This window comes from Cherax quadricarinatus, unplaced genomic scaffold (assembly GCF_038502225.1).
Source record: "Cherax quadricarinatus isolate ZL_2023a unplaced genomic scaffold, ASM3850222v1 Contig3017, whole genome shotgun sequence".
Taxonomy (NCBI): Eukaryota; Metazoa; Arthropoda; class Malacostraca; order Decapoda; family Parastacidae; genus Cherax; species Cherax quadricarinatus.
In genome coordinates, this window is record NW_027198043.1 from 6,189 (window position 1) to 30,990 (window position 24,802).

A 24,802-nucleotide genomic window follows, 5' to 3' on the forward strand; every position below is an offset into this window, starting at 1 on the left:
GTTGTAAGAGGCGACTAAAATGCCGGGAGCAAGGGGCTAGTAACCCCTTCTCCTGTATATATTACTAAATTTAAAAGGAGAAATTTTCGCTTTTCCTTTTGGGTCACCCCACCTCAGTGGGATACAGCTGGTACGTTGAAAGAAAGAAAAGATGTAGTTTAGGTCAGGGGCTGGTTAATGTTAACCAGTAATTTGTTCCTTAAGATGTTCAATATTAGGTGGGTTATGACATGGACATACTTTTATTTTATAGAAACGATAAGAAGCGTAACCTAAGGAAAACCAACCTAACCAAGCCTAAAACAACATAACTTAATCTTACCCTACCAGGGGTAGATAAGGTAATGGCGCGTCTTACATTCTGATATTTTCTGCATACACGCCTAAATGTCATCAATCTCTGTACAAACATTGTATCATGCTCAATTAAAAATCATTACGTACTATTATAAACTACTGTCATTGGCCAGGCGAGTAACTACTCAATTACCAGCTATTACACATACAACCAGTACATAGGAGTGGCAATAGTAGTAGAGGCAGTCTTTGACTGACACCATTACTACTACCTCTACCATTACTTCTGTTCTTTCTTACCTACTACCTTTCTTGTCCCGTCTCTCTGCTGCCATATATAAGTATACTGCCTCCTTTCCTTCTTGTTAGTGTGACTGTAAATGGTCTAAGTGGGAGAGAAACGTTGTGGTCAGCTCCTCTCTCCTATGTGCGAGTTATTGTGTATTGTTAGTCACGGTATTGTGCCTTTTTGTTATTTACCAGCCGTTGATTAGCCCTGCTGCTGACTAATTGATATTGGTTCTCTGGTGAGGTCCCGGGTCTTGTCCACTTGGTGACGCGGCATGCCATTTAAAATGAAGGCATAATTATTGCCACTATTCCCGGAACAAATCTTAGAAACAATTATTGCCGGGGTGTGCGTAGGTGTTTGTAGGTACCATTGGCAGCAAGTGTTAACAAGCAGCTGTTTTATAACATTACCCTGGTGGCTATAGCTCTCGCTTCACACACGGAGGGCCCGGGTTCGATTCCCGGTGGGGTGGAAACATTTCGACGTGTTTCCTTACACCTGTTGTCCTGTTCACCTAGCAGCAAATAGGTGTTAGTCGACTGGTGTGGGTCGCATCCTGGGGGACAAGATTAAGGACCACAATGGAAATAAGTTAGACAGTCCTCAATGACGCACTGACTTTCTTGGGTTATCCTGGGTGGCTAACCCTCCGGGGTTAAAAATCCGAAGAAAATCTTAAGTTCGCCCCTCAAAGACCCAAATGAAAATAAGTCACTTCGATTTTTTGGGGGGTTATGCTAGGTAATTTACACTTGTATGATAATTGTAGTTAGTGTACTTGTACGTAGATAAACTTAATTAACTATATCTTATCCTAGAGGTTCACCATGATATTAAAGAACTCTTAGAGCCCACCTAGAGTTTACCTGGAGAGAGTTCCGGGGGTCAACGCCCCCGCGGCCCGGTCTGTGACCAGGCCTCATGATGGATCACCCCTCATGGAAGGTTCCTTGATGTTGGTGAGGGGCTCTTGATTTAGGGAATTGGATCTGTGCTCCAGTTCCCCTGAATGCCTTCCACATTCCCCCCTCCCCTGGGCGCTGTATAATCCTACGGGTTTAGTGCTTCCCCCTTGATTATAATAATCATGATGGATCAGGGCCTGATCAACCAGGCTGTTACTGCTGGCCGCACGTAGTCCAACGTACGAACCACAGCCCGGCTGGTCAGGTACTGACTTTAGGTGCTTGTCCAGTGGCTGCTTGAAGACAACCAGGGGTCTATTGGTAATCCCCCTTATGTATGCTGGGAGGCAGTTACACTGTTACACTTGTCTTCCCCTTCCTTGGATCGAACTTGACTTCCTCCCATTTCCCAAGAGCTGAATAACCGCTAAGAATAATAATACTGATAATAATAATTATAATTATCCGGAAAGATTTTCTTTTTGATTTCTCTATATTATTTTTTATATTATAACTGAATATATAACCAATGTTATATTGAAAAATATAAAGAAATTAGAATAAATTACTATATATATATATATATATATATATATATATATATATATATATATATATATATATATATATATATATATATATATATATTACTATATAAAGTTATTGCGTTAGTGATAGTTGAGGTGAGGCAGTGATGGCTCCTCGTATATTACACTACGTTAATAAACAACTAAGATATTACTCCACCAGCTTCACAAGTGGCAGGAATTATGATGCTATTGTTGTTGGCGGAGGTGAGTTAACACAAAATATATAATATTTAAGCTGGAATATAACTCGAAAATGTATACTGGTATACACATACAGTTACATAAATTATAATTATCATAGATAGCAACATATATGTAGAGAACCAAGGATAACCCCCCCCCAAAAAAGATCAAAGTGACTTATTTCCATTGGGGTCTGTATGATAATTGTATTGATGTGTACCTGTACTTACATAACTTACACTGTCAATATTGACCCTCAATAAAGGGTCCTTGATGCTGGTGAGGGGCTCTTGATCTAGGGAATTGGATCTGTGCTCCATTTCCCTGAAATGAGCCTGAATACCTTCCATCCTCCACATGCGCTCAAAAATCCTACGGGTTTAGCGCTTCCTTGTGATTATAATACTGTCAATATTGAAGGTCCAAAAGTCTACGTCATGTGCCCATAATGTGTGCTCTCAGTGGAAATAAATCACATTTACCTTTTTTTTTGGGGGGGGAGGGGTTATCTTAGGTGATTTACATAATGCATGATAATTGTACTTATGTTTATCTATGCCTAAATAACTTGCAATTATACAAAAATAATAGTGTACAAAATCCCCTTCAAGGGAGGTTCCTTGATGCTGGTGAGGGGCTCTTGATCTAGGGAATTAGATCTGTGTTCCATTTTTATGCATTGAGCCTGAATATCTTCCATCCCCCCTCCCAGATGCACTGTATAATCCCTCCGGGTTTAGCGCTCCCCCATGATTATAATAATTATAATAGTGCATCAGAAGCCTGGTAGTTCCTGAGACTCGGTCCATGGGGAAAATTATCCCCAAAACCACTGACAGATAAAAGATAATGTGAATTTTTGACCTGAAATACAGATGACACCAGGATCACCATGGCAGTGACCTCCATCGAAGACACTGCGAGACTCCAAGCAGACATCACCCAAATCTTCGAATGGGCCACTCAAAACAATATGAAGTTCAACGAGGAGAAATTTCAACTACTCATATATGGAAAACTTGAAGAAATTAAAAATGTGTCAGGGTATACCACAAATTCTAACCATACAATAGAGCGGAAAAGTAATGTGAAGGACCTTGGAGTGATAATGTCAGAGAATCTCGCCTTCAAAAACCACAACAGTGTATCTACCTCATCTGCTAGGAAAATGATAGGATGGATAATGAGAACCTTCAAAACTAGGGATGCCAAGCCCATGATGATTCTCTTCAAATCGCTTGTGGTCTCTAGGCTGGAATACTGCTGTACACTAACGGCCCCCTTCAAGGCTGACGACATTGCAGACCTGGAGAGTCTACAAAGAACTTTCTCGGCACACATAAGTGCGATAAGGCACGTAAACTACTGGGAACGGTTGAAGGTCCTTGATCTGTATTCCCTCGAACGCAGGCGAGAGATACATAATAATATACACTTGGAAGGTCCTGGAGGGATTGGCACCAAACTTGCACATGATGAAAAGCAGGGGTGCCACGAGTACACTGAGAGACAACACAATAAGTGTCCAGGGCCCAAGACTGTTCAATTGCCTCCCAGCATACATAAGGGGGATTACCAATAGACCCCTGACTGTCTTCAAGAAGGCACTGGACAGGCACCTAAAGTCAGTACATGACCAACCGGGCTATGGTTCGTACGTCAGCTTGCGTGCGGCCAGCAGTAACAGCCTGGTTGATCAGACCCTGATCCACCATGAGGCCTGGTCTTAATCCGGGCCGCGGGGGCGTTGACCTTCTAAACCCTCTCCAGGTAAACTCCAGGTAATTGAACACAGTAATGAATAAACATTGCAGTAGGCCTACTTGCAGTATCCGACGCCGAGCCACATCCACTCATGTACCAGTCCAACCTATATTTAAAGTTACTTAATATTCTCTCCTCAGTGACATCACCTGGTGGCTAAAGCTCCCGCTTCACACACGGAGGGCCTGGGTTCGATTCCTGGCGGGTGGAAACATTTCGACACGTTTCCTTACACCTATTGTCCTGTTCACCTAGCAGCAAATAGGTACCCGGGTGTTAGTCAACTGGTGTGGGTCGCATCCTGGGGGACAAGATTGAGGACCCCAATGGAAATAAGTTAGACAGTCCTTGATGATGCACTGACTTTCTTAGGTTATCCTGGGTGGCTAACCCTCCAGGGTTAAAAATCCAAACGAAATCTTATCTACAACTCTATAGCCAAATCAATACTTTACTATATCCTTTCTAAATCTAAATCTAAACTTCTTCAACTACGTATAATCCATTGTAAGTCCTGTCTTGGTTGGATATTTACTGGTGCCCTGTGGCCTGGTGGCTAAAGCTTCACTCACCAAGATCCAGGTTTGATTCCCAGTGAGGGTAGAAACATTGGGTATTTTTCTTTACGCCAGTTGCCTGTGTTTCCCATCAGTTAAATGGGTACCTGGGAGTTAGTCGACTGATGTGGGTCACATCCTGGGACAAAACTGACCTAATTTGCCCAAAATGCTCTGCATAACAATCAGCTTTCTGTATAGTAGTATGTCACTGATGTCAGCTACGCCTGTATACCTTGTACATGTACTTGTAGAAATAAAGATATTATTATTATTATATTATTGTTATGTTACTTATATCCTCTTTATTTATTTTTGTTTTCAATTTGTACGTATACTTCAGTCACATCTCCATTATTCTATATCTCTCTGGAGAGGAAGAATTCAATGCTGAACTTCAACCTACCTTCATAGGAAAGATTTCTAATGCAGGGAATCATCTTACAAATACAAATCTTTATTTCAAAATTACTGTACAGGACATACGATAATATTACTGAAGGCCCACAGGATGCATAGCATTTTGGGTAAAACTTAGTTCTGTACAATACTTAAAATTTTCAGTTTTTTTTTATTGTTGTAAGGGTCTAATCCATGGAACTTAAAAGTACATAAAAGTTACAAGTTACTGTGGAACCTTGGTGTTTGTCATTAATTCATTCCAGGAAGTCTGATGATATCCGAATTCGACGAAAACTGAAGCAGTATTTCCCATAAGAAATGTAAATTCAATTACTCCATTCCAGACACCCAAAAGTATTAACAACAAATACATTTTATAGAGAATAACTATAGTTTTACATACAGAAAAGAATGAGAAATAAATATAAAGGACTAATGAAATGGATAAATAAACACTTGACATCACTTTTACCTTTATTGAAGACTTTATGGCATATGGAAGATGGTGAGGAGGGAAGAGGTTATCTCTACCTCCATCACTACCACCCTCTACCACAATCACTACCACCATCACTACCACTATCACAACCACTGCTGCCCTCTACCACCATCACAACCACTACCACCCTCTACCACAATCACTACCACAATCACTACCACCATCACTACCATTATCACAACCACTACTGCCCTCTACCACCATCACAACCACTACCACCCTCTACCACAATCACTACCACTACCACCATCACAATCACTACCACCCTCTACCACCATCACTTCCACCCTCTGCCACCATCACTACCACCCTCTGCCACCCTCACTACCACCCTCACTACCACCCTCACTACCACCCTCACTACCACCCTCACTACCACCCTCACTACCACCCTCACTACCACCCTCACTACCACCCTCTACCACCCTCTACCACCATCACTACCACCCTCTACTGATGAGAAACAAAGCCAGACTGGTTCAAAATGCGTGGGATGCTTTGTGTGGGCACGGGCGGACACGTTCAGTACTGCGGACCACTGTCAACTCGACGAAAACCGAAGAGGAGCGAAAACTTGGACAAAATTTTGATGAAAACAAGTCGTTGAAAACCAAATTCGACGAAAACCAGGGTAAATGAAAACAGAGGTTCCACTGTATTTAATAAAATAAAAAAATATATTTGTCTAGTTCTAACAGGATGAGTGGTATTAGTTAATTAAATTACAATACAAAGCAATGAAATATGTTCTCTGAGAATTATTTCTGTAGTCATGGATTTAAGAAGTAAAGACTAAGATAATACATATTATGTAAAATTACCAGTACAACTGCTTTGTCTGAAAGAAAAGATGTCAGCATATTTTGCAATATTTGTGAGAAAGATAAAAGCTGAAACAAGAAGTACATTATCTGTCTCAGTGCTGGTGGAAATGATATTGGGAAGGGTAGGAGAGAAGAGCTGCTAGATAAGTACAGGTCAGCTATAGATTTCATTAAGTCTAAGGGAGGGATCCCAATCATATGTAGCATCTTGCCTAGAAGGGGAGTAGGAAATGAATGGTTGTCTAGGGCAATTGGTGTAAATTGCTGGCTAGACAGATACTGCAAGGAACTTGCAATCCCATTCATTGACAACTGGAACAACTTTTATGGCAAACATGATATGTATGCAAGGGATGGGGTTCATCTCTCTGGGGCAGGGGTGGTAGCACTTGCAGACTCGATTGAGAAGGCCATTGGTGAAATGCCTATGATTTTAAACTGATGGAAGATAGAGGTATGGGTGTGTGTGGGAAACAAGCAGGTTGCAACACTAGGGTTGGAAACAGTAAATGTATAAAAGGCATTCAGCATGAAGTTATAAATAAAGACAATAGAACAGGTCAGAAAACAAAGGGGGACAGCAGAGGGCAGCAAGGGACTAGCTCCCTTAAGGTTTACTATACTAATAGCAGGAGTGTTAGAAATAAGATAGATGAGCTAAGATTAATTGCAAGTGCAGGAAACATAGATATTATTGCTATAACAGAGACCTGGCTCAATCTGAAAGATAGAGAGATGCCATCTGAATGTCACATACAAGGCTATAAATTATTCCACACTGACAGGGTCAACAGGAAAGGTGGTGGAGTAGCGATGTATGTCAGAGACAATTTAAATTGTTGTGTTAGACAAGATATTAAATTAGAAGCGTCAGCCACTGAATCTGTTTGGTTACAGCTTCTCGAGGGCCGAGAAAAACTAATTTTGGGTGTGATTTACAGGGCCCCAAATCTTGATAGGGAGTGCAGTAAACTTCTATGGGACGAAATTCGTAAGGCATCTACATACGAAAATGTTGTGCTAATGGGAGATTTCAACTATAGACAGATTGACTGGAGCAATTTGACAGGAAATTTAGAGTCGGGTGACTTTCTTGATACGATCCAGGATTGTTTTTTAAAACAGTTTGTGACAGAGCCAACTAGGGGAAATAACCTCCTTGACTTGGTTCTTGCCAGTAGGGAAACACTAATTAATAATCTTGAGGTTAATGATGAGCTTGGGGAGAGTGATCACAAATCACTCAGTTTTAACATATCATGGAATTCCCCTAATAATGGCAATCAAGTCTCCGTCCCTGACTTTCGCTTGGCTGATTTCATAGGACTGAAAAATTACTTAGGTGGGCTGAACTGGAATGACCTGACTAGGGGTCAGGTAGGTGGTGATGGTTGCCGATATGATGCTTTCCAGGGCATAGTTCTAGCTGCTCAGTCAAATTATGTTCCAAATAGGGAAATCAGATCAAACAAAAATGATCCTAAATGGATGAACAATAGATTAAAATATCTGATTGGTCAAAAGAGAGGCATATATAGGCAAATCAAAAGAGGAGAGGGGCAATTAAGAAATCGATATATTCAGTTAAAGAGAGAAATAAAAAAGGGAATTAGAAAAGCAAAAAGAGATTATGAGGTTAAAGTTGCAAGAGAATCGAAGACTAACCCAAAAGGATTCTTTCAGGTATACAGAAGTAAGATCAGGGACAAGATAGGCCCACTCAAAAGTTCCTCGGGTCAGCTCACTGACAGTGATAAGGAAATGTGTAGAATTTTTAACACATACTTCCTCTCAGTTTTTACACAGGAGGATACCAGTGATATTCCAGTAATGATAAATTATGTAGAACAGGACGATAATAAACTGTGCACTATTAGGGTCACAAGTGACATGGTCCTTAGGCAAATAGATAAATTAAAACCTAACAAATCCCCAGGCCCTGATGAACTGTATGCAAGGGTTCTAAAGGAATGTAAAGAGGAGCTTAGCACACCTTTGGCTAATCTTTTCAACATATCACTACAAACTGGCATGGTGCCAGATAAGTGGAAAATGGCAAATGTGATACCTATTTTCAAAACAGGTGACAGGTCCTTAGCTTCGAACTATAGACCAATAAGCCTAACCTCCATAGTGGGAAAATTTATGGAATCAATAATTGCCGAGGCAGTTCGTAGCCACCTTGAAAAGCATAAATTAATCAACGAATCTCAGCATGGTTTTACAAAGGGACGTTCCTGCCTTACGAATTTATTAACTTTTTTCACTAAGGTATTTGAGGAGGTAGATCATGGTAACGAATATGATATTGTGTATATGGACTTCAGTAAGGCTTTTGACAGGGTCCCACATCAGAGACTATTGAGGAAAATTAAAGCACATGGAATAGGAGGAGAAATTTTTTCCTGGATAGAGGCATGGTTGACAAATAGGCAGCAGAGAGTTTGCATAAATGGGGAGAAATCAGAGTGGGGAAGCGTCACGAGCGGTGTTCCACAGGGGTCAGTGTTGGGCCCCCTGCTGTTCACAATCTACATAAACGACATAGATGAGGGCATAAAGAGCGACATCGGCAAGTTTGCCGATGACACCAAAATAGGCCGTCGAATTCATTCTGACGAGGACATTCGAGCACTCCAGGAAGATTTGAATAGACTGATGCAGTGGTCGGAGAAGTGGCAGATGCAGTTTAATATAGACAAATGCAAAGTTCTAAATGTTGGACAGGACAATAACCATGCCACATATAAACTAAATAATGTAGATCTTAATATTACGGATTGCGAAAAAGATTTAGGAGTTCTGGTTAGCAGTAATCTGAAACCAAGACAACAGTGCATAAGTGTTCGCAATAAAGCTAATAGAATCCTTGGCTTCATATCAAGAAGCATAAATAATAGGAGTCCTCAGGTTGTTCTTCAACTCTATACATCCTTGGTTAGGCCTCATTTAGATTATGCTGCACAGTTTTGGTCACCGTATTACAGAATGGATATAAATTCTCTGGAAAATGTACAAAGGAGGATGACAAAGATGATCCCATGTATCAGAAACCTTCCCTATGAGGATAGACTAAGGGCCCTGAAACTGCACTCTCTAGAAAGACGTAGAATTAGGGGGGATATGATTGAGGTTTATAAGTGGAAGACAGGAATAAATAAAGGGGATGTAAATAGTGTGCTGATAATATCTAGCCTAGACAGGACTCGCAGCAATGGTTTTAAGTTGGAAAAATTCAGATTCAGGAGGGATATAGGAAAGTACTGGTTTGGTAATAGAGTTGTGGATGAGTGGAACAAACTCCCAAGTACCGTTATAGAGGCCAGAACGTTGTGTAGCTTTAAAAATAGGTTGGATAAATACATGAGTAGATGTGGGTGGGTGTGAGTTAGACCTGATAGCTTGTGCTAACGGGTCGGTTGCCGTGTTCCTCCCTTGAGTCAATGTGACCTGACCTGACTAGGTTGGGTGCATTGGCTTAAGCCGGTAGGGACTTGGACCTGCCTCGCATGGGCCAGTAGGCCTTCTGCAGTGTTCCTTCGTTCTTGTGTTCTTGTGTTAAGAATCACATTGTTAGATACACTTCTAACATATAGTCAAGAAAATCTCCAGAATAAGTCACTGTCTGACTTTTTTGGGTTATCCTAGGTTCTTTACACATATGCTGCTATGGATGATAATTTATGTAACTGTATTTGTGTATACCTGAATTAACTTACTTACTTAATCCTTTCCAAATTATGGTTCTATATACCCCAAATGGTACTACTTACACTATTTATTTATTTATTTTATTTTTTATTTGGACATGATGCATAGTTGTACAAAGAAATATAGTGATTGGGTGTACATGCCAAAAGCCCCTTGTACACAGAACATTATCAGCAGCTTAAAATTAACTTAAGATTAATTAAGCAATGATATATTCAGTGGTAAAAATTTCAGTAAACAAATTACAACATGAAGTACAAATGAGTATTTTAAATAAGAAGCATTAAAGTTATACAAATTTGTAGCATAATAATGTATAATATAATCGAATCAGATCGAGTAAAATCAGTGATTTGTAGTGCAGAATCAGGTCATATGGTCATTAGATGAGTTACTGTACATTCAAGAGAATGGAGGATTATATTAGGTAATGTAATTAAAAAAAATATAGTTTGATAGGGTCACAGGTTATACATTTATGAGATTCAGCTATTCACTATTTATTTAGTTGTGTGGGAGTAAGTGGTTTTTAAGAAGAGTCTTGAATTGATAAACAGACAGTATTTCTTTTATATTCACAGGTAATGAATTCCAGATTTTTGGGCCTTTGAGTTTTTACATAGTGTGAGATGGACACGGGGAACATCAAAGAGTGATATGTGCCTTGTGTTATGGTCATGTGTTCTGTTGAGGTTGGTAAGGAGAACTTTGAGGGGAGCGTTTATATCCGAGTTTAGTGTTCTATGTATGTAGTAGGCACGATAATAAGTATGGATGTTTTGTACGGTGAGTAAGTTTAGAGTTTTGAATATTGGTGGAGTATGCTGCCTGGAGTGGGAATTTGTTATCATTCTGACTGCAGCTTTTTGTTGGGTAATTAATGGTCTGAGATGATTTATTGTTGTTGAGCCCCATGCACAAATTCCTTAGGTGAGATAAGGGTAAATGAGTGAGTGATATAGGGCCAGGAGGGCTGACTGTGGAACATAGTACCGTATCTTCAATAGTATGCCTACGATCTTGGAGATTTTCTAGGAAATTTGTTGTACATGTGTTTGAAATTTGAGTCTATTATCAAGGTGGATTCCTAAGAATTTTCGCTCTGTGAGCATTGTGATAGGTGATCTGTTTATCATTATGTTAAGAGGAATATCTGTAGTTCTATTCCCAAACTGAATGCAGTAGGTTTTGTCAATATTGAGAGTGAGTTTGTTAATCATCATCCAGGTAGATATTTTCTGTAATTCGGTATTTACAGTATTGGTTAGTATGACTGGGCTTGTGTGAGAGAAGACGTATGTAGTGTCATCTGCAAATAGTATGGGTTTGAGTAGTTGAGATGCATTTGGTAGGTTGTTTATGTAAATGAGAAAGAGAAGAGGGCCAAGGACACTTCCTGTGGGACACCAACTGTTATTGGCTGTGTGGAAGAGTTTGCTCCATTTGTGTACACATATTGGCTTCTGTTCCTAAGGTATGACTTTAGGTAGTTGAGGGAGTGCCCTCTTATCCCATAGTGTGGTAATTTTATGTGCAGTAAATCATTGTCACCTGTATCAAAAGCTTTACGTAAATCAATGAAGATCCCCAATGGGACTTCTTTTTTCTTGAGCGCAGTGTATATTTGTGTAAGCATGTGTATAATAGACTCATTTGTATTTTTATTAGGCCTGAACCCAAACTGACAGAGGTTGAGTATGTTGTGGGAGATGAGGTAGGAATAGATTCACTTATGAATTAGTTTTTCAAAGATTTTAGAGAGAGGGTGTAAGTTGGATATTGGCGTATAGTTATTCAAGTCTGCTTGATCTCCTCCTCTATGTATCGGGGTGACCCTCGCTATTTTGAGAACTGTAGGGAAGGTAGAGGATTCGATGGATTTGTTAAAAGAGGGTTGCAGTGATTAGTGACAGCACTTGTGAAGCTTTTTTGTATATAAAGGGTGGTAAGGTATTTAAATCTCCTGTCTTGTTCTTTAGTGTGTTGATAATAAGTGAGACTTCTGTTGGGTTGGTTGGAGCTAGGAACAGTGTGTTCGGGTAGGTGACTGAGGTAGTCATTGGGTGGGGTATTTGAGCTTGGGATTTTACCGGCAAAGTTGTTTCCTATGGCGGAGAAGAAAACATTGAGTCTGCTGTTTCAGTAGGTGGGAGTAGGGGTTCATCTGGTTTTGTTAGTGTGATTGTTCTGTTTCCTGATATCTTTTTTGTTCCTAGAATTTCAGATAGGGTTTTCCAGGTCTTTTTTATATCACCTTTTAAGTTGGATAACCTGTTCTCATAATACAACTTTTTTGCCCTTCTTATCAGGCTGGTTAGGATAGATGAGTAACGTTTTGTTTGGTCTCTGTTTTTCATACTGGTGCTTTATACCACTCTCTAATCTACCTTACCTCACCTGTGGTATTTGCGCTTGGGGATCAACCATGACCATTAATAACCAAACAAAAAACTGCTGTGCAAATGATTACCAGCTCCTGCGCCAAACGACACACCCCTTCGCTCTTCAAGAGTTTGAATTTACTAATTATACAGACTGTGCGCTCATATTACTGTGCCTACTGTATATATATATATAGAACATTTAACTCCAGTATAAACTCTCCTCTCAAACTTCTTGAGAGCTACAACAGGACACACAGGCACAAAACTCTCTCTGACATCCCTCGTGTCCATCTCGCCTTGTGCAAAAATAAAATGTGCATAAAGAGCCCTAATTTTGAGGTGTAATTTATAGTTTGTTCTTTGATTATTAATCTTAATCTGTATTACTGTATCAGTTGACCTGATGTTTAGTTTCTGCTGTGATATACTTAGTTTTCATAGGACAGTGCTTTGGATTTACTGAAGAAAAACACTGACCAGTGTTGTACTCGTCTATATGTGGTCGCAAAGGTTGGTCACAGCTCTTGGCCCTGCATCTTTGTGTTGCATTAGAATCAGTTGCTATTAAAATTAATGAGCAAGTATTCATTGTTTGGTGAATATGTACTTTATTACCCAGTATACATACACATACATACACACACACCTGGGGCCAGGAGCTAAGACTCAACCCCTGCAACCACAAATATGTGAGTACACACACACACTCACACACACACACACACACACACACACACACACACACACACACACACACACACACACACACACACACACACACACACACACACACACACACACTTAGGGGGGGAGGTGGGGTTGCTCTGCTCGTAAAAAACAGATGGAAATTCGAGAAAATGGAAGGAATAGATGAGACAGGAGAAAGAGACTACATAGCAGGTACACTTCAGTCTGGGGAACACAAAGTGGTCATTGCAGTGATGTATAATCCACCACAGAACTGCAGGAGGCCAAGAGAGGAATATGAAGAGAGCAACAGAGCAATGGTGGACACACTTGCTGAGGTGGCAAGAAGAGCTCACTCCAGCAGAGCAAAGTTGCTGGTTATGGGGGATTTCAACCACAGGGAGATTGACTGGGAAAACCTGGAGCCACATGGGGGTCCCGAAACATGGAGAGCCAGGATGTTGGACGTGGTGCTGGAAAACCTCATGCACCAACATGTTAAGGACACTACCAGAGTGAGAGGGGAGGATGAACCAGCAAGATTGGACCTTGTGTTCACCCTGGGCAGCTCAGACATTGAGGATATCAAGTATGAGAGTCCCCTAGGAGCTAGCGACCACGTGGTTCTGTGCTTTGAATACATAGTAGAGCTGCAAGTGGAGAGAATAACAGGAGTAGAATGGGAAAAGCCTGACTATAAAAGAGGGGACTACATAGGGTTGAAGAACTTCATGCGGGAGGTCCAGTGGGACAGAGAACTGGCAGGAAAGCCAGTAAATGAAATGATGGAATATGTAGCAACAAAATGCAAGGAGGCAGTGGAAAGGTTCATTCCCAAGGGCAACAGTAACAACGGGAAGACCAGAACAAGCCCCTGGTTTACCCGACGGTGTAAGGAGGCAAAAACAAAGTGCAATAGAGAATGGAAAAAGTACAGAAGGCAGAGAACACACGAAAATAGGGAGATCAGTCGCAGAGCCAGGAATGAGTACGCACAGGTAAGGAGGGAGGCCCAGCGACAGTATGAAAATGACATAGCATCGAGAATCAAGACTGACCCGAAACTGTTGTATAGCCACATCAGGAGGAAGACAACAGTCAAAGACCAGGTGATCAGATTAAGGACAGAAGGTGGAGAACTCACAAGAAATGATCAGGAGGTATGTGAGGAGCTGAACAGGAGATTTAAGGAAGTTTTTACAGTAGAGACAGGAAGGGCTGTGGGAAGACAGCACAGAAGGGAACATCAAGAGGGAATATACCAACAAGTGTTGGATGACATACGAACAACTGAGGAGGAGGTGAAGAAGCTCTTAAGTGACCTTGACACCTCAAAGGCGATGGGACCGGACAACATCTCCCCATGGGTCCTTAGAGAAGGAGCAGAGATGCTGTGTGTGCCTCTAACCACAATCTTCAACACATCCCTTGAAACTGGGCAACTACCTGAGAAATGGAAGACAGCTAATGTAGTCCCCATATTTAAGAAAGGAAACAGAAACGAGGCACTAAACTACAGACCTGTGTCTCTGACATGTATTGTGTGCAAAGTCATGGAGAAGATTATCAGGAGGAGAGTGGTCGAACACCTGGAAAGGAACAAGATTATAAATGAAAACCAGCATGGGTTCATGGAAGGCAAATCTTGTATCACAAACCTCCTGGAGTTTTATGACAAGGTAACAGAAGTAAGACACGAGAGAGAGGGTTGGGTAGATTGCGTTTTCCTAGACTGCAGGAAGGCCTTTGACACAGTTCCCCACAAGAGATTAGTGCAGAAGCTGGAGGATCAGGCACACATAAAAGGAAGGGCACTGCAATGGATAAGGGAATACCTGACAGGGAGGCAGCAACGAGTCATGGTACGTGAAGAGGTATCACAGTGGGCGCCTGTTACGAGCGGGGGTCCCACAGGGGTCAGTTCTAGGACCAGTGCTATTTTTGATATATGTGAACGACATGATGGAAGGAATAGACTCTGAAGTGTCCCTGTTCGCAGATGACGTGAAGTTGATGAGAAGAATTAAATCGGACGAGGATGAGGCAGGACTGCAAAGAGACCTGGAGAGGCTGGACATGTGGTCCAGTAACTGGCTCCTCGAATTCAATCCAGCCAAATGCAAAGTCATGAAGATTGGGGAGGGGCAAAGAAGACCGCAGACAGAATATAGGCTAGGTGGACAAAGACTACAGACCTCACTCAGGGAGAAAGACCTTGGAGTGACCATAACACCGAGTACATCACCGGAGGCACACATCAACCAAATAACCGCTGCAGCATACGGGCGCCTGGCAAACCTGAGAATAGCGTTCCGATACCTCAATAAGGAATCGTTCAAGACACTGTACACTGTGTATGTTAGGCCCATACTGGAGTATGCAGCACCAGTCTGGAACCCACACCTGGTCAAGCACGTCAAGAAGTTAGAGAAAGTACAAAGGTTTGCAACAAGGCTAGTCCCAGAGCTCAAGGGAATGTCGTACGAGGAAAGGTTAAGGGAAATCGGACTGACGACACTGGAGGACAGAAGGGTCAGGGGAGACATGATAACGACATACAAGATACTGCGGGGAATAGACAAGGTGGACAGAGATAGGATGTTCCAGAGAGGGGACACAGGGACAAGGGGTCACAACTGGAAGCTGAAGACTCAGACGAGTCACAGGGACGTTAGGAAGTATTTCTTCAGTCATAGAGTTGTCAGCAAGTGGAATAGCCTAGCAAGTGAAGTAGTGGAGGCAGGAACCATATATAGTTTTAAGAAGAGGTATGACAAAGCTCAGGAAGCAGAGAGAGAGAGGATCCAGTAGCGATCAGTGAAGAGGCGGGGCCAGGAGCTGAGTCTCGACCCCTGCAACCACAATTAGGTGAGTACAATTAGGTGAGTACACACACACACACACACACACACACACGCACGCACGCACACTTGCACTGCAGCTCAATTTTCTAAGAGATGAATAGCAAAGCCTGGAGCTGGAATTCAACTTGCTCAGATACAGAAGTCCACAGGCTACAGATTAACTTTCCCAAAGAGTTACAGTTGAACCTTGGTTTTTGTTTGCCCTGGTTTTCGTTGAATTCGGTTTTCGACGACTTTTTTCGTCAAAATTTTGTCTCAGTTTTCATTCATCACCTTGGTTTTCGTCAATCCGCCATACCTCTACCAGGTAGAGAGTGGTAGTGATTGTGGTAGAGCATGGTAGTGATGGTGGTAGAGGATGGTAGTGATGGTGGTAGAGGGTGGTAGTGATGGTGGTGGAGGGTGGTAGTGATGGTGGTAGAGGGTGGTAGTGATGGTGGTAGAGGGTGGTAGTGATGGTGGTGGAGGGTGGTAGTGATGGTGGTGGAGGGTGGTAGTGATGGTGGTAGAGGGTGGTAGTGATGGTGGTAGAGATAACCTCTCCTCCCTCTTCCCCTCCTCCCAGTCTTCCATATGCCAACAAGTTTTCAATAAAGGTAAAAGTGATGTTAAATGTTAATTTATCCATTTCATTAGTCCTTTATATTTATTTCTCATTGTCTTCTGTATGTAAAACTATAGTTATTCTCTATAAAATGTATTTTTTTGTTAATACTTTTGGGTGCCTGGAACGGATTAATTGGATTCACATTATTTCTTGTGGGAATATTGCTTCAGTTTTTGTCGAATTTGGTTTTCATCAGACTTTCTGGAACAAATTAATGGCGAAAACCGAGGTTCCACTGTAAACAGCCACAGTTTCAATAACTCTAAGAGATAAGATAAGATTTTTGTTAAAAATTTTAACCCAGAAGGATAGCCACCCAAGACAACCCAATAAAGTTACTGCATCATCAGGGATTGTCTGTCTTAATTCCACTCGGGTCCCTTTAACCTTGCCCCCCAGGATGCAGCCCCCAACAGTTGGCTAACACCCAGTTACCTACTTATTGCTAGGTGAACAGGGACAGCAGATGTAAGGAAACATGCCCACCGTTCCCACCCCTGCTGGGGATTGAACCACGGACATTCTGTATGTGAGCTGAGTGCACTACTATGTGAATAACAAGGCTGGAGCTCACTTGCCCTCAAATACATACAAATAGCTAAGTTAGCATTCTAGCAGCTGCAGCTCAATTTCCTTGTTTAAGCAGCTAGGTAAGTGGCAAAGCCTGAAGCTGAAGCTTAACCTCATGAAATATGGCTAAGTAGTTGAGTAACAGGTTCTAAGAGCTGCACCTCAACTTCTCAAACGGCCAAGTGAGTAACAAGGCCTGAAGCTGGTAAGCATCATGAGGGTAGGTATAGAGGGTATAAATATGTGTTGGAAACATCATACCAAAACAGAACTCACAGCAATGAATTAAAATTGAATAAATTTTAATTAAAAAAAAAAAAATACAAGAAAGGCATACAAACTTTCAAGTATGGAACAGCAGTTTCACTGAGGTGAGTACTTTAGGTAGCATTAAAAACTAATTACACAAATACATAAGAAAGACTAGGTGAAGTGTTGCAATTTGAACCTTCCTATCATGAACAAGTAGGTCCACTGTAGTACAGCCTCTCCTCACTTAGCAATGTACTCGTTTACTGATGACTCGGACTTACAATGGGCTCTTTGACCAGTATTCATACCTAAGTAATGTATGTTAGAGCTGATTTCCTCTATTCTGTTTATTGCAATATACTTACAGTACACTACTGTATAAACATTTAAAAATATACCAGAAATGCTATAAATGGTGCGAAGGTGAAATTGAAACAATATCAAAGATGGTTGACACAAACCCACTACCATTATAGTATGCTCCTCACTTACCGATGAATTCATTTACCAACGAGGTCATGGTAATGGAACTCCATCGTTAAGTGAGGAGCGGCTGTATATCAGATCAAGGAGCTATAGTTCACTTCCAAACAATTGTGAAAAAAAAAATAAGTGGGAAGCTTGAAACACATAATGGCCATGTATATTTTATTTTATTTTACTTTAGTAATAATAAAAGACTGCTCCTCAGAGGATTTAAATGATTAATTATAGTTTGTATTATGCATTCGAGATACGTATTTGGCTAAAGTTACAGCCTATTACTTGGCAAAACTCTGGTATTAATTTACATTTTACAATACTACATACTCATAACCTGTCCTATCTGGGTGTCTCTGCAGACAGTGATTTTGTGTGAATGATGACAAAAGTGTTGAATGATGGTGAAAGTGTTTCTTTCTTTTTGGGTCACCCTGCCTCGGTGGGAGACGGCCGAAGTGTTGAAAAAAAATATGTTAGATATTGTATTGGTGGATAAAAGGTTGATGGGTAGGCTCCAGGATGTACACGTTTATAGAGGGGCAACTGATATATCGGATCATTATTTAGTTGTAGCTACAGTTAGAGTAAGAGGTAGATGGGAAAAGAGGAAAATGGCAACAACAAGTAAGAGGGAGGTGAAAGTGAATAAACTAAGGGAGGAGGAAGTTCAGGTGAGATATAAGCAACTATTGGCAGAAAGGTGGGCTGGTGCAAGTATGAGTAGTGGGGGGGGGGGGTTGAAGAGGGTTGGAATAGTTTTAAAAATGTAGTATTAGAATATGGGGCAGAAGTTTGTAGTTATAGAAGGGTGGGTGCAGGAGGAAAGAGGAGTGATTGGTGGAATGATGAAGTAAAGGGTGTGATAAAAGAGAAAAAGTTAGCTTATGACAGCTTTTTACAAAGCAGAAGTGTTATAAGAAAAGTAGAGTACATGTATATGGAGAGTAAAAGAAAGGTGAAGAGAGTGGTGAGAGACTGCAAAAGGATAGCAGATGATAGAGTGGGAGAGGCATTGTCAAGAAATTTTAATGAAAATAAGAAAAAATTTGGAGTGAGTTAAACAAGTTAAGAAAGCCTAGGGAACGAATGGATTTGTCAGTTAAAAACAGAATAGGGGAGTTACTAGATGGGGAGATGGAGGTTTAAATAAGCTCCCCAGGTGCTGGAAAAGCTCCCCAGGCCCCAAATAAGCTGCCCAGGCCTCATATAAGCTCCCATGGCCCCAGAAAAGCTCCCCAGACCCCAGAAAAGCTCCCCAGGCCCGAAATAAGCTTTGGTAGATGGCAAGAATATTTTCAGGAAGTTTAAATGTCGACAAAGAAAGGGAGGCGGTAATTTCATTCACTGGCCAGGTAGGTATGCCATCTTTTAGGAGTGAAGAAGAACAGGATGTGAGTGTGGGGGAGGTGCGTGAGGCATTACATAGAATGAAAGGGGGTAAAGCAGCTGGAACTGACGGGATCATGACAGAAATATTAAAAGCAGGGGGGGATATAGTCTTGGAGTGGTTGGTATTTTTGTTTAGTAAATGTATGAAAGAGGGGAAGGTACCTAGGGGTTGGCAGAGAGCATGTATATATAAAGAGAAGGGGGACAAAAGAGATTGTAAAAATTATAGAGGAATAAGTTTACCGAGTATACCAGGAAAAGTGTACGGTAGGGTTATAATTGAAAGAATTAGAGGTAAGACAGAATGTAGGATTGCGGATGAGCAAGGAGGTTTTAGAGTGGGTAGGGGATGTGTTGATCAAGTGTTTACATTGAAGCATATATGTGAACAGTATTTAGATAAAGGTAGGGAAGTTTTTATTGCATTTGTGGATTTAGAAAAGGCATATGATAGAGTGGATAGGGAAGCAATGTGGCAGATGTTGCAAGTATATGGAATAGGTGGTAAGTTACTAAATGCTGTAAAGAGTTTTTATGAAGGTAGTGAGGCTCAGGTTAGGGTGTGTAGAAGAGAGGGAGACTACTTCCTGGTAAAAGTAGGTCTTAGGCAGGGATGTGTAATGCCACCATTGTTGTTTAATATATTTATAGATGGGGTTGTAAAAGAAGTAAATGCTAGGGTGTTTGGGAGAGGGGTGGGATTAAATTATGGGGAATCAAATACAAAATGGGAATTGACACAGTTGCTTTTTGCTAATGATACTGTGCTTATGGGAGATTCTAAAGAAAAACTGCAAAGGTCAGTGGATGAGTTTGGGAGTGTGTGTAAAGGTAGAAAGTTGAAAGTGAACATAGAAAAGAGTAAGTTGATGAGAGTATCAAATGATTTAGATAAAGAAAAATTGGATATCAGATTGGGGAGGAGGAGTATGGAAGAAGTGAATGTTTTCAGATACTTGGGAGTTGACATGTCAGCGAATGGATTTATGAAGGATGAGGTTAATCATAGAATTGATGAAGGAAAAAAGGTGAATGGTGCATTGAGGTATATGTGGAGACAAAAAACGTTATCTATGGAGGCAAAGAAGGGAATGTATGAAAGTATAGTAGTACCAACACTCTTATATGGGTGTGAAGCTTGGGTTTTGAATGCAGCAGCAAGGAGGCAGTTGGAGGCAGTGGAGATGTCCTGTCTAAGGGCAATGTTTGGTGTAAATATTATGCAGAAAATTCGGAGGGTGGAAATTAGGAGAAGGTGTGGAGTTAATAAAAGTATTAGTCAGAGGGCTGAAGAGGGGTTCTTGAGGTGGTTTGGTCATTTAGAGAGAATGGATCAAAGTAGAATGACATGGAGAGCGTTTAAATCTGTAGGGGAAGGAAGGTGGGGTAGGGGTCGTCCTAGAAAAGGTTGGAAGGAAGGGGTAAGGGAGGGTTTATGGGCAAGGGGCTTGGACTTCCAGCAGGCATGCGTGAGTGTGTTAGATAGGAGTGAATGGAGATGAATGGTATTTGGGACCTGATGATCTGTTGGAGTGTGAGCAGGGTAATATTTAATGAAGGGATTCAGAGAAATCGGTTATTTTTATATAGCCAGACTTGTGTCCTGGAAATGGGAAGTACAATGCCTGCACTCTAAAAGAGGGGTTTGGGATATTGGCAGTTTGGAGGGATATGTTGTGTATCTTTATACATATATGCTTTTAAACTGTTGTATTCTGAGCACCTCTGCAAAAACAGTGATTATGTGTGAGTGAGGTGAAAGTGTTGAATGATGATGAAAGTATTTTCTTTTTGGGGATTTTCTTTCTTTTTGGGTCACCCTGCCTCGGTGGGAGATGGCCGACTTGTTAAAAAAAATATATATATATATTGTACTATATATGACACTACACATGACCCTTCAGGCGACATGTCTGTAAAGATTCACTGAATAACAGTCATAGATTTAACCTTGACAGCCTGTAGACCAAGTCTTTTACTAGGTATGTAGGGTTTAAATGGCTGTGGCTTGGGCTACATATTAAGAAATTTTTCAGTTTTTTAATGATGTGTTTTACAAGTACAGTACTGTGGAACCCTGGATTTTGTCCTTAATCCGTTCCAGAAGGTTGGTCTAAATCTGAAACGGACGAAAACCAAAGCATTATTTCCCATAAGAAATAATGTAAATACAATTAATCTGTTCGAGACACCCAAAAATATTAAAAAAAAATACATTTTTTAAAGAATAATTATAGTTTTATATACAGAAAACAATGAGAAAGAAATATAAATGGCTAATGAAATGGATAAATGAACATTTAACATCACACTTGCCTTTATTGAAGACTTGTTGGGGTATGGATGATGAGGAGAGGAGAGGGAGGGCAGCAGAGGTTATTGTTTGGAAGGGAAATCCCTCTCCATAAGGACTTCAGGTATCAAAGCCCTATGCAGGGTTACTTCCCTTCTTTGTCTTTTACTGGCACTGGACCCCTGTTGCACTAAAAATCTCTCCAGAGAGCTCTGTTTCTGGCATCTCTTTAAGATTTGCCTAAAATAGGACAAGATATTGTCACTGAACATGTTGCAGATCCAGTTTGTATCAGCTTGGTCAGGGTGATATTTTTCCACAAAAGTTTGCACCTTATTCCACTGTGCACAGATGTCCTTAATCACTGTTTGTGATCTCTGTTTCGTTAGCATATTTACCCCTTTTGCAACATCAGCTTCCTTGATTTCTACTTTCTTTACCAGGATAGAACTGATTGTTGATTTGGATTTGCCATATATCCTGGTGAGCTTGGCCACAAGTACACCACTTTCATATTTTTCTACAATCTCTTTCTTGAATTCTGTCATGTTTCTTACCTTCTTTACCAAAGGGCTGGCACTAAGAACTTTCTTTGGGCCTATGGCAGCTTATTTCACAGTTGCACTCAATAAACAAGCACAAAAAAACAATAGATTATTACGAAATGTTACGGATGAATGCTCACCCAACAAGTGACAGAGCCAGACTGAGACACATACGCATGAGTGGCGGCATCCCGGGTGGGCAGACACGTCTGATACAGATGATTTCCGGAACGAGGTACAAAATTCAGAGCAAAATTTTGCTGAAAAAAGTGGTCAAAACCCAAATCGTATGATATCCAGTGTGGATGAAATCTGGGGTTCCACTGTACTGTATTATTCAAGATGCTTTTATTTAGATTATTATCCTTGGATGGATGGCAACCCATGTTAACCTGATAAAGCTAAGCAGCGTAACTTATTTCCATTGGATTTTTTTTTTTTTTTTTAAGGTCCTCCCAAGATGTAGTCCATAATAGTCAGCTAACTCGGGTATCTTCTTACTGCTAGGTAATAGGCAGTAAGTGTTAGTAACTAGGGAAAGTGCTTTTGTACACTGCCTTTTGTGGGTTTTGATGTCTATCCTGTGTCTTGTCAGGGGTGGTTGTTAGCCAAGCATGCTAAGCACTGTGCTTCAAGCTATTTGTATGAAAGTGTATCAAGACTAAAAGAAATTACATTTATTATACTGTATTTATAAACATTGGGTAGCTTAAATTTCTCCTTAAAACACAACCTACATTTCAGGTCACAATGGTCTTGTTGCTGCATTTTACTTGGCAAGGGCACAGAAGCGTGTATGTGTACTGGAACGACGGCATATTCTTGGTGGAGCAGCAGTGACTGAAGAGATTATCCCTGGATATAAATTTTCCAGGGCATCATATGTCCTTGGATTATTGAGGCCAATAGTGTATGAAGATATGGAATTAAAGGTAAAAATAAGTACATGAAACATGGGAAACTTTCTCTTTTCCCCCATTTCTGTCTTTTTCTCTATGTGAAATTACCTACAGTATGTGTAGTTACAGGACAAACACTTTTTCTGATGCCCTGACATACTTACTTTCTCCACTCTTCTGTCTGATGGTCCCACCTTTGCTACAGACACTTTGCTTTCCTTGCTGGCTGGCTTTATCAATTGTAATCACCTTTATTTTGGCCAGTGATCTTCCCTCGTCACTTCTGCCTCTACCTCTCCCCTCCATCTTTTTTTCCTTTGTTGTGTAGCACTGTCTGACCAGGGGAAGTACATAATACCTCCTAGACCCCTTTCTGGCAGTCTACTACATGTATTCTATTTATGAAAAAAAATTGTTTCTGAGATTAGGTTCTAATAGCCCACTAGGAATATAACCCACCCACAGGCATATATTTTTTACATTGTTGAGTTTACAGACTAAGAGGTACGAGTGGAATGATACCAAAAATTTTGCCGATATTGATACTCAATTTTAGGCCAGTACCAATGCTGTCAAAATTAGCCAATGCCTACAGATACTGGCACTGATATTATACCCACCAATACTCAATTTTAGGCTGATACTGATACCACCAATACTGATACTTTGGCACATTTCAAAGCCTAGGTCTTTTTAAGGTATAAAGTACATACAGTACTATCCCCTGTTCCAGGATGTGACCCACAGTTGTTGGCTAATATTTAGGTACTTATTTACTACTGCTAGGGTAACAGGCAACAGGTGTAAGTAAACATGCCTGTCTCAAACATGGGTGACTCATGGTTCAAGTGGTAGCACCTTCAGCTCATAAAGAATAAAGAATAAAGATTTTATTTCTTTTCAGAGGTTACAAAGTGTAATTACAATTTTCCTTTGTTATATAATACAAAGACAGCCACTATCATGCCGGGGCATTTTGGGCAGACTAATACTGGTACATAATAACTACCTAAATCTGGACAAGATAAGAGCAGGTGAATTTTTAATAAATCTTTATTTAACCCTTTGACTGTCGGAACCCCAAATCCTGAAGTGTCTCGTGGTGTTGAAAAATATTCGAAAGAAAAGAAATTATTTTTTCTTATCAAAATGTTAAGATTAATTTTCTGATTGTTTTAAGCCCCAAAAAACATTTTACGGTCAGTACTTACCGAGATATAAAGGAGTAAAGTTGGCAGTAAATGATCCGCGTATGACACCAGCAGTGAATGCTGCTCACCTGGTAAACTTTGGTTTACTTCCAATCGAAGGTTTCCTGTTTATTTCACTATTTTATTTTTTACATAACTTAGTGGCCTGTGAGACCAAAGTAAGGTACAATGTACATATATACACTCATATGTAACACAATAATTGCACAAGCATTAGTATCATTATGTTGTTTACAAAACTTGTTTACACAAATATAGTATAAATTTTTTTTTATTACTATTGTTCTATAATACAGTAGACCCTCGACTAATGATATTAATCCATTCCAGAGAGCTCGTCATTAGACGAAAATGTCTTTGAATTAATTTTCCCCATAAGAAATAATGGAAATCAAATTAATCCGTTCAAGACACCCAAAAGCACAAAAAAAAAAAATATTTTTACCACATGAAATATATATTTTCCTACACACAAACAGAAGGATAAATGCACAATACATGTACATATGTATATTGTGTAATGAAGAATAAATGACACTACCTTTATTTTTAATTAAATCGTCATGCAACTGCCTTACCTTTTCACATACGATC

The 24,802-nt window shown here is 40.5% G+C and overlaps 1 protein-coding gene across 1 annotated transcript in view; it reads left to right on the forward strand.

Annotated features, from left to right (window-relative positions):
• Positions 1 to 2,160: 2,160 nt before the first annotated feature.
• Positions 2,161 to 24,802, forward strand: part of LOC138851957 (pyridine nucleotide-disulfide oxidoreductase domain-containing protein 2-like) — a 37,893-nt gene continuing 15,251 nt past the window's right edge. The window contains exons 1-2 of the mRNA XM_070081530.1: positions 2,161 to 2,288; positions 22,843 to 23,030. Coding sequence (XP_069937631.1) covers positions 2,189 to 2,288; positions 22,843 to 23,030 — 288 coding nt within the window. The 5' untranslated portion in view covers positions 2,161 to 2,188. The remainder of the gene's footprint in view (positions 2,289 to 22,842; positions 23,031 to 24,802) is intronic.